This window comes from Durio zibethinus, unplaced genomic scaffold (assembly GCF_047325235.1).
Source record: "Durio zibethinus cultivar Kanyao isolate XHJ-2024 unplaced genomic scaffold, ASM4732523v1 HiC_scaffold_312, whole genome shotgun sequence".
Taxonomy (NCBI): domain Eukaryota; kingdom Viridiplantae; phylum Streptophyta; class Magnoliopsida; order Malvales; family Malvaceae; genus Durio; species Durio zibethinus.
The window spans coordinates 25,001-36,704 of record NW_028322935.1 but is presented as its reverse complement, the minus strand read 5'-3'; the positions used below and the strand labels follow the sequence as shown (position 1 = coordinate 36,704).

Here is an 11,704-nt window from a genome sequence, read left to right as displayed (position 1 = left end):
GAATATATTGGAAATATCTCGAATAAACGAATTTCTATTTTATATTTTATACACGAACAAGAATTCAAGGAAAATAGATGCGATAAGACAGAAAAAAGTTTAATTTGGATTGCTTGCTATTCCTAGTTAGAAAGATTTATTACTGACGAGCCACAGCAATTGCACCTATCAAAGCAACTAAAAGAATTAGTGAAATGAATTCAAATGGAAGAAAAAAATCTGTTGCTAAATGAATTCCAATTTGTTGACTATTACTTATCAAATCTTGTTCTATAATTTGGTTTGATCTTGTAGTCCAAATAATCCCGTACCATGATGTATCTAATATAGTAGTAATTAGCGAAACAAGAATACTTGTACAAATCAACGAAGTAAGGCCATTCCCAATGGTCCACAGATTAAAATTTTTATAATATTCTGAACCATTCATGAACATCACAGCAAATAGGATTAAAACATTTATGGCTCCCACATAAATAAGAAGCTGGGCAGCAGCTACAAAATGAGAATTTGAGAGAATATAGAATAAGGATATACAAACAAGAACCAATCCCAATGAAAAGGCAGAAAAAATTGGATTGGTAAGTAATACCACTCCCAGGCCCCCTAATATAAGACCCGATCCCAGAAAAACTAAAAGAAAATCGTGTATTGGTCCAGGCAAATCCATTATATGTAAAATAAGAGATAAATAAATCGAAATGCTTTTCATGATCTTATTGACCCGACCAGGAATTTTTTTTTTATGATACGTTCCTAATTGAATAAAATCCTAATCTATTAGGTGTGAATTGATCTAAGTACAATTATTGTTTCGTTTTTAATTCTTTTTTTTTGTTCGGTTCGAAAGGGTATTTTGTTTTTTGAAACTATATATTTCGAAATAATTACGAATATATTAATAGATTTTCAAGAAAAATGAATTCGAAATTCTTATCAACCAGTTAATTTGTAATTGAATTTTTATTTATTGACCAAACAAAGAGTAAAGGCCTCATTCTTTTAAGTCAAACCAAATATTCTTTTAACTTAAACCAAAACGGAACCTTAAAAGAATTGGAAATTTCTCTTTAATAGAATAGGAGGTTTACTTACTCAGTTTTTCTTTGAGGCGAATTCAAAATTGTTCGAATTGTATAATCGTCAATTACTGACATTGGTAAACGGCCCAAAGCAATTTGATTATAATTCAATTCGTGACGGTCGTAAGTAGAAAGTTCATATTCTTCAGTCATTGATAAACAATTTGTTGGACAATACTCAACGCAGTTACCACAAAATATACAAATTCCGAAATCAATACTGTAATTAAGCAATCGTTTTTTTCTAATATCCGTTTCAAATTTCCAATCAACAACAGGCAGATCTATAGGGCATACACGAACACATACTTCACAAGCAATGCATTTATCAAATTCAAAATGGATTCGCCCACGGAAACGCTCTGATGCGATTAATTTTTCATAAGGGTATTGAATAGTTACAGGTAAACGATTTGCGTGGGATAAGGTAATCATGAAACCTTGACCAATGTACCTTGCTGCTCGGACTGTTTGGTGGCCATAATTCATGAACCCAGTTACCATAGGGAACATATCGTGAATATCTATGAATAATTTTATGTTTGTTTCTTTCTCTTGTTTGAACCAAGTCATGAATCTCGTATTCTTTTTTTCTTTACAGTGAAAGAAGTTGGAAAGAAGTTGTTAATAATAGATTACCGAGAGAAATGGGTAAAAGAAATTTCCATCCAAGATTTAATAATTGGTCCATTCTTAACCTAGGTAAAGTCCATCTTGTTGCGATAGAAATAAACAAAAACAAATAAGTTTTAGCTAATGTAATAAAGATACCAATTGTCGTTCCAAAGATTCCATTCATTTTATTTATTTCAAATAGCTCAGGGACGAATACGTACGGAATGGAAATATTCCAACCCCCCAAGTAAAGAACTGTTACAAATAAGGAAGAAAGTAATAGATTTAGATAGGAAGCAACATAAAATAAACCAAATTTGATACCCGAATATTCGGTTTGATACCCTGCTACTAATTCTTCCTCGGCTTCTGGTAAATCAAAAGGTAATCTCTCACATTCTGCTAGAGAAGAAATTAGAAAAACGATAAACCCTATTGGCTGACGCCACAAATTCCATCCCCAAACCCCATATTTTGATTGCGCCTCAACTATATCAACTGTACTTGAGCTGTTAGATAATTATAGTCGATGATAACATCACTGTTCCCATCGCTAGTCCAAAACCGTACATGAGGTTTTCAACTCATACGGCTCCTCGTGGGTCACAAATAAATTTAAGGACCGAATCAGTATTATTTCTCTTCGTATGGTTGTAGAATAGATAGAGAAAAAATGGATTGGAAGGTCCAAAATTATACCAATGGAATTCTGTCTGCTATATTATGAAGAATAAAAAAAGTGCTTCTGAATTGATCTCGCCCGTTACTAATTTCAATTTTTATTTGTTGAGTAATAACTTAAGCCTTCAATAAAATACTTCTTGTAGAAATATCAATAGATATTTCAACCCATTGTTTTCGATTACGAAAAAAATTAAATATTACATTAGCTCATAAATCATGACACAGATTATATCTCTCTATATATATGAAAGAAAGAATAAAAAAAAAAAAAATATTTATTTTTTATTCTTTCTTTTTCGTTCCTATTCTTCTTTCTGATCTGAGAAAATTACGAATGGGGGCTTAAACTAAAAAATAGTAAAGGATTATTTCGTTCCTGATAGTCATTACTTTAATCGGTGGATAGGAGCATACTCTGGACCGGAATCGTGGGTAGTACTGCCTACTCATTTCTACTAATTTAAAGCCCCAATTAGTATTCTTTTTATGTTATCCAGAAATATCCTTTTTATATAATTTACATAATCTCCATTACTAATCCTTTGTGTATTTTGGTGTTCCTAACCATCCACTCATTTTTTTGTTCAATCCCCCGTTTGGTTTGGCAATACATGTATGGGAATCTATACAAAGGATAGCCAAAACTCTATACGGTTGATCTTTTGAGCCCGCTTCAAGCTAGATTGACTAATCAACCCGTCTTGGGGTAAAGACTTCTTCCACTTATGTTTTCTTCCACTTAACTCTTGTACATAGGAAATGAGATTAAATTTTTTTTTGTTTAATTTACTGCGAATTTATAAGCTGCTTTCTTTCACTCATATATAACTATCTAATTTAGTTTATCAACCTGAAGGATAATAAAATAACGAAGATATCTATTCAATCCATTCAGCTTATTTTATAGAACGAAAGGAATAGGGAAAAGAAAAGTTTATATTTCAACGAATCGCACGTAGAGATATTGATAAAACACATAGAGTTAATGGTATTTCATAACTAATCGATTGAGCAGCAGCTCGCAGACCACCTAAAAAGGAATATTTATTATTTGATCCGTATCCTGACATAAGAAGTCCAACAGGAGCAATACTTGAAATGGCAATCCATAAAAAAATACCGATATTGAGATCGGCTAAAATAAGGCGAGAGCTAAAAGGAATTACTGAAAAACTTAGTAAAATGGATATGACTGCTATAGACGGTCCAATACGGAATAAACGAGTATTTCCTCTAGATGGAAGAATATTCTCTTTGAAAAGCAGTTTTGTTCCATCTGCTAGAGCTTGAAGAATTCCCAAAGGGCCGGCGTATTCAGGCCCAATACGTTGTTGTATTCCTGCAGATATTTCTCTTTCTAACCATACAATTACTAGTACACCTATTGTGATTCCCAATACAAGAGTCAAAATAGGGACAAACATCCATATGATCCCATAGACCTCTTTTAAGGATTCCAATCTGTAAAAGGAATTGATATCTTCTACTTCTGTTGTATAAATTATCATTTCAACGATCAACTTCTCCCATAATGATATCTATGCTACCTAGTATCGTCATAATATCAGCCAATTTCATTCTTTTAACTAACTGAGGAAGAATTTGCAAATTGATAAAACCCGGCGGGCGAATTTTCCATCTCCAAGGAAAACCACTTTGATCTCCTATCAGAAAAATTCCTAATTCTCCCTTTGGGGCTTCCATTCTCGCATAAAGTTCTTGTCTCGGTAATTCAAATGTAGGAGAAGGTTTTTTACTAATGAATCGATATTCAAAATCATTCCATTCTGGATCCCTTTCTCGATCAAAACATCGGATTTCTAAATTCTCATAGGGACCCCCCGGAATTCCTTCCAGGGCCTGTTGAATTATTTTTATGGATTCCGTCATTTCACTGATTCGGACTAAATAACGAGCTAATGAATCTCCTTCTTTTTGCCACTGGATTTCCCAATCAAATTCGTCGTAACACTCATAATGATCAACTTTACGAAGATCCCATTTGATTCCAGAGGCTCGTAGCATTGGGCCGGATAGACCCCAATTTATTGCTTCTTCTCCACCAATAACCCCTACCCCTTCAACTCGTTCTAAAAAAATAGGATTTCGCGTAATAAGTTTTTGATATTCAACAATTCCTGTTAAAAAATAATCACAGAAATCCAAACATTTATCTATCCAGCCATAGGGTAGATCGGCCGCTACTCCTCCGATACGAAAATAATTATGCATCATTCTCATACCGGTGGCAGCTTCGAATAGATCATATACTAATTCTCTTTCTCTGAAAATATAGAAAAAGGGGGTCTGTGCACCAATATCGGCCATAAAAGGTCCAAGCCATAATAGATGAGAAGCTATACGACTCAACTCCAACATAATTACTCTGATATAGCTGGCTCTTTTAGGGACTTGAATATTGCCCAATTGTTCTGGTCCATTTACGGTTATTGCTTCCGTGAACATAGTGGCTAAATAATCCCAACGTGTTACATAAGGCAAATATTGTATAATTGTTCGGTTTTCCGCAATTTTTTCCATTCCTCTGTGTAAATAACCTAATATTGGTTCACAGTCAACAACATCTTCACCATCTAGAGTAACGATGAGACGAAGAACACCGTGCATTGATGGGTGGTGAGGTCCCATATTGACTATCATAAGGTCTTTTTCTGTAGCTGATAGATTCATAAGTTTTTCCTCGATTCATTCTTACATGAATTGTTGAAAACGAAAAGAAGTACATCAAAATGAAAAATATAATAAATCGACTAATTCAATCAAATTAACGATTTTTTGATTCCCGAATATCCAACTCACTAATTAATTCTTTATAACGTATGTTATTTTTCTTTGATAAATAAGACAGAAGCCGTTGACGTTTTCCTAGAATTTTACGTAGACCTCTCTGAGATAAATAGTCTTTTTTGTGCAATTCCAAATGTGAAGTAAGTCTTCGTATCTTATTGGTGAAACTGACTATTTGAAATTCAACGGACCCCTTGTTTTCTTCTTTTTTTTCTTGAAAAATAACTGAGATGAATGAATTTTTTACCATAAAACAAAAATTTCTCTCCCCCTTTTTTTGAATGTGAATTTTACTGATCAGTAATAATAATAATACCATTCATTTTAATATGCACAATGATTTTAAGTTCGTTATGAACTTTATAATTTTTTCAAATAAAATTAATCAATCCGGTTTTCAATCATAATATATGGAAAAATGTACCATTGACGAATTTTCAAACGCGGATACATATGTATCCTTACCATACTGAAACGACTGCCATTATTACTATTAAACCAATAGCGATTCATACAAGCTAAATCTTCTAATCGATAATTGGGCCAAAGAAAGAACTTTAATTTAATTAGTTTCTTTTTATCACTATCAAGATGTTTGTTTTTATTCAAAACTTGACCACAGTTTTTTACATTATTTAAAAATACTGGATTTCTATGCATACCATTTTTATCCCTTGAATTGAAAGAAATTCGAATTCGCAATTCTCTCCGGTGGTTAGGGGATAAAATATTTTCAGGAATAAACAAATCATAATGATTTTTGTCTTTATTTTCAGTCATTTTTTGATGTCTTGCAATGGATTCATCAAAATTATTTTTTTCAATATAGTTTTTTTTTTTGCGTCTTTTTTTTTTTTTGCGTCTTTGATTAATTTCATGTTTATTTTTATGAACCAATGAAATACTTATAGTTTGATATAGAATAAATTGTCCATCAATTTCTACATACCGGCGAATTGGTTCGATAATCAATACTCCTTTTTTGAGTAGGTATTGATAAGTTAAAAGTAACTTATCCGCCGAATCCATCAAAATATCCAGATTCGTTCCTCCTCTTCTAACAGAGTATAGAAAAGTTTCATTCATATTTATCAGGCCAAGAATGAAAGAATATGCTTTGATATTTTTGATTATTTTTTCATCGAAAGAATCAGCATCCCATCCGAATTGAAAATACAAATACTTTTGTAGGAATAAACGAGCTTCTCTCTTGCTCTCGTCTTCCTTTCTATGTTTTTTTGATTTACCAGAATCTTCTTCAACATCTTTTTCTTGATTGTCTGATTTACCTTTTTCTTGATCTGATTTACCTTTTTCTTGATTGGATGATTTACCTTTTTCTTGATTGGATGATTTACCTTTTTCTTGATTGTATGATTTACCTTTTTCTTGATTGGATGATTTACCATAATCTTCTTCAACATCTTTTTCTTGATTGTATGATTTACCTTTTTCTTGATTGGATGATTTACCATAATCTTCTTCAACATCTTTTTCTTGATTGTATGATTTACCTTTTTCTTCATTGTATGATTTACCATAATCTTCTTCAACATCTTTTTCTTGATTGTATGATTTACCTTTTTCTTCATTGTATGATTTACCATAATCTTCTTCAACATCTTTTTCTTGATTGTATGATTTACCTTTTTCTTGATTGGATGATTTACCTTTTTCTTGATTGGATGATTTACCATAATCTTCTTCAACATCTTTTTCTTGATTGTATGATTTACCTTTTTCTTGATTGGATGATTTACCTTTTTCTTGATTGGATGATTTACCATAATCTTCTTCAACATCTTTTTCTTGATTTGAGAGAACGGATCTAAATTTTCTTTTTTTTTTTGCATCTGATACAAGATCCTCTTTTTTTCCATTAAAATTAAAATTGAAAAGAAGTAGTTTTATTGGTATGATCCATGGTTCAACCTTATATGCATTATATAGTAGCACAAATTCTGGGAAGAACCAAAGTTCCAGATTCGATATTTGATAATTATTAAAATTATTAATCACAGTCTTAATATTTTTCTTACTCTTGGTACTGGTTTTCTTACTCTTGGTACTGGTCTTCTTACTCTTGGTACTGGTATCGACCCAGGACTCAATATCGGTCTTATTTCTAAGACAAAAATTAAGAATTCTCCAATTAAAAAATTTTCTATGCGAAAATTTCCCCGTTTTCCCCGTTTTCCCCGTTAGATAATTATGGATAGGAATATCCCCCAATATATCAAAAAATTTTCGTTTATCCATGTTGTAATTATAAGGAATCTCTTCCCTCTTATTTACTTGTAATGGTGATCCATAAGTATATGAGTCCCTCATATCTTGATATATAATAAATATATATGATAATAAATTATATCTATAGTGTTTTTTAAAATTATCTTTTTTATATTTTTGTTCTTGATTCCGTTTTTGTTCTTGATTCAGTTTATATTCTTGATTCAGTAATGAATTCGCTTGAAAATCATTTTTTTTTTCGTAATGTATTAATCTTTCTTTTTCATCTGAATCCCATTTTGTTAAATCTTTATTTTGAGCCATATAGTGTTGATTGACTCTATTTCGCCATTGTTCTGGTACTAATCTAAGCCATATACTCTGAACTAAATCGTATTGATAATCGTATTGATAATGACTCCTTAACCAGTTTTTCCATTCCTTTATTCCAGAGATTTTTTGTCTTAACCCATAATGATGTTTTAATTGGGAATGAGATATTCCTTGTTCTTCAAAATAATCTTTTATTTCATTTTTAAGAAAAAGAGATGTTCCGTGATATTGAAGGATAGGTTTGAATTTAATAACTTGGGTTTGTGATAATTTGTAAAATACATATGCTTGTGAGAGGGAGGATAAGTCACAAAAAGCTTTTGCATTTTGATTTCTAATATTCGAAAGTGAGTTTTTTATATTTTTTATAGTTGAAATAAAATGAATTGTATTTTTATTTGGTTTATTAATTCTTTCTTGATTTGCTTCATTATTGTAAATGAATTTATCAATCATTTTTTTTGTTGATTCAAGAAAAAGTTGTGGATTGGGTCTTGGAATATTAATGATATATTTAATGATATATAGAAAAATATCTATGTATATCTTTTGAATAAAAAGTTTTATAAATAAATAGAATTTACGGATTAATCGAATATTTCTTCTTTTTAATATTTTCCAAAATTTTTTTGATGATTCTAATTTCTTGTCTTTTATAATTTTTTCTATTTGATTTTTGATTGTGTTTGTTCTCTCAGTCAGATCTTTTATCTTTTTTTCTGTTAATGAATAATTTGTCCGCTCCATAGATTGAATTTGAAGGGATGATTCGTCAATCATCTTATTACTGATTATCGAATCTTTTTTAGTTTCGCCCAAATCTTTTTTAGTTTCGCCCAATTCTTCTCTCAACTCCAAAACTGGATTTCTTTTTGAAAGTTTTTTTATTATTCCCTTTACAAATGGAATTTTTGTTTCTCCTGAGACTTTTCGAAACAATTTTTTTCCTTTTTTAAAAATTTTCCATTTTTCACTTTTTTTTTCTAGTTCGTTAAAAATAGGCTGAAAAAACGAAGGCCGTCTTCGAGGAGGACCGCAAGGTAAGTCACTTTCCAGTCCACAAGCTGTTAAAAAGCAAAAATCATTCTTTTTAACTTTCTTTTTTTTCATTGGATCTTTATGCTTTTTTTTCATTGGATCTTTATGCTTTTTTTTCATTGGATCTTTATGAGAGGGTTTCAGTTTAGATCCGCGCCAAGGTTTCAGGCGAAAAGGATATAGGATCTTGATCTGGATACCTTCTGATAACCAATTTTTTGGAAAGTCTTTTGTGGAGAATTGAAGACCATTATAAGTGCATTTAACATGTATTTCTCGCTTCCAACCCTTGAAATCCGTGGACCACTCAGGAATTTGAAATAATAATATACGGACAATGTTTTTAGCTATTATCAATGAAGGTAATAGAATATATTTTCTAAAAATCGATTGGGCTATTAACATGATGCCCCTTGGTCCTTGACCAAAAAAGACGATATCCCAAAATTCTGCTGCGTCCAGCAGGAAGTCATCTGCCTCTGACTCTTGTCTTCTTTTTTCTTTCTCTTTTTTGTCTCCTTTTTGTATCTCTTCTATGCTTTCTCTTCTTTTTTCTTCCTCTTTGTCTCTTTCTTGTATCTTTTCTATGCTTTCTCTTATCTCTTCGTCTTCTCTTATGTCCTCCTCATTTTCTGTATAATCAGAAATTTGTGATTCTTTGTTTTTCCATATCCAATTTCGAGATATTAGTTTTATCAGCCAAGAAATATCAGAATACAAAGATCTGAACACTCTGAAGAAGAGGCTGTCTACTCTGTCAAAAAAAAGTGGGGAATGCACATTTGATTGAAACAGTTCCCCATTAATTATTTTACGTCTTTGGGCACGCACGGCACCTTTTATTATGTCTCGACGAAAATTCGGTTCTGGCGAATATTCCATCAAAGATAGGTCGTTTTCTATATCGTTTGGTAGAAAAAAATCATCCTTTAACTCCTCCTTAGAAAAAACTATTGCGTACCGGAAGATTCTTGAACGAATTGCATAATCTGTTATCATGTGTTCCTCGCCTCCTCTATGGTGTTGTTCGAAAATGTCGAGTAGTTTGTATGACCATCGAGGAACTTCTTTACTTATTTCTTTTATTCCATTACTTATTTCTTTTATTCCATTAGATTTTTTTATAATTGTTTGATTGTCGGGATTAGTTATAACTATATTGCATAAAAATTTCAAAATTTTGACTCGATCCTCGGAATCGATATTTCCCTGTTCATCTTCTGTTTCTGTCAATAAAGAAAGTTCTTTTTCTGTTGATAATGATTTGAGTGTATCTATTGTCTGTTCATCTTCTGTTTCTGTCAATAAAGAAAGTTCTTTTTCTGTTGATAATGATTTGAGTGTATCTATTGTCTGTTCATCTTCTGTTTCTGTCAATAAAGAAAGTTCTTTTTCTGTTGATAATGATTTGAGTGTATCTATTGTCTGTTCATCTTCTGTTTCTGTCAATAAAGAAAGTTCTTTTTCTGTTGATAATGATTTGAGTGTATCTATTGTCTGTTCATCTTCTGTTTCTGTCAATAAAGAAAGTTCTTTTTCTGTTGATAATGATTTGAGTGTATCTATTGTCTGTTCATCTTCTGTTTCTGTCAATAAAGAAAGTTCTTTTTCTGTTGATAATGATTTGAGTGTATCTATTGTCTGTTCAAATTCGTAATAATCAGTAGCAAGAAGTATAACATGAATCTTATTTATCCAAAACGGATCCGTGTTTGTTTTTTCACTTAAAGGTGAAAACAATTTTTTGATTCTTCCGCGGTAGGGTCCCTGCAAGAAAGGATCATATATTTTAGGCAAGTATTTTATTTTAGTTTCATTATTAGTTTCATTATTAGTTTCATTATTAGTTTCATTATTTCTTTTAGTTTCATTATTTCTTTTAGTTTCATTATTTCTTTTAGTTTCATTATTAGTTTCATTATTAGTTTCATTATTAGTTTCATTATTTCTTTTAATTTCATTATTTCTTTTAGTTTCATTATTAGTTTCATTATTAGTTTCATTATTAGTTTCATTATTAGTTTCATTATTAGTTTCAGTAGTAGTTTCTTCATTATTAGTTTCATTATTAGTTTCATTATTAGTTTCATTATTAGTTTCTTCATTAGTTTCATAATTAGAAAATCGAGTCCTTTTTTCAAGTATGCCCAGATCAAAAGATTCCTTATATAAATATTCCTTATCTAAATATTCGACTCTCTTTATAAACTCCTTACTTAAATTTATTCTTTTTAGTTCATTGATAAAACTCCAATCAGTATACGATTCGTCAGAAAACAATTCTTCTGGTGTGAAAAAATCTATTTGTTTTTGTACCATTTCTCCAAAAGCTGCTAAACTAGGTGGATATGTAAAAGAGATTTTTTCTTTTCCATCACTTCGACATGTATAAAAAAAATATTGTGACATTTCATTTTTTAGAGCATTGTCAAACCGATTATTTTTTATATATCGCCAAGGTCGATTCCGTTGTTTATAATCAAAAATAAGCGTCACAAGAGGTTTTTCAAACCATAATAATTTTTTATATTCTTTTTTTTCTGATATTATTTCTAACTTCGAATTTTCCTGATTCCCATCCAGATAAGAAGTTTCATAAACTGGGCTATTTTTATAGTCGGTCTCTTTCGAAAAAGGGTAATAAGAAAGATTTTCTTTGGTGGATACCTGTTCCTCCCCCCCTTTGGAAATAGTTTCTATTTCTATGTTTGTTTCTTCCTCCCTTTCCTCCAATTCCTTCAATTCCTCCAATTCCTGCCCTTTTCTTCGGCTTTGATGAATTCCTGTCAGTTTCTTAGTCAGCATGTGTGACGGTTTTCTACCTATAGAGTAAAGACAGGTAATAAAAAAGAGAAGAGTAAAGATTCGAGGAATAGACTTTGTAAGTTCGAATATAAGATGCCTATTAGATCGAA

At 31.0% G+C, this 11,704-nt stretch overlaps 1 protein-coding gene across 1 annotated transcript; it reads right to left on the bottom strand.

Moving 5' to 3' along the window:
- Nucleotides 1-839: 839 nt before the first annotated feature.
- On the bottom strand, nucleotides 840-5,506 carry LOC149508646 (NAD(P)H-quinone oxidoreductase subunit H, chloroplastic). Its single transcript, XM_089757812.1, has 2 exons — nucleotides 3,337-5,506; nucleotides 840-2,216 (listed from the first exon to the last, which is right to left on the bottom strand). The coding sequence occupies exon 1, from the start codon at nucleotides 5,070-5,072 to the stop codon at nucleotides 3,891-3,893; it is 1,182 nt and encodes a 393-aa protein (XP_089613938.1). The 5' UTR covers nucleotides 5,073-5,506; the 3' UTR covers nucleotides 840-2,216; nucleotides 3,337-3,890.
- Between the last annotated feature and the right edge of the window lie 6,198 nt (nucleotides 5,507-11,704).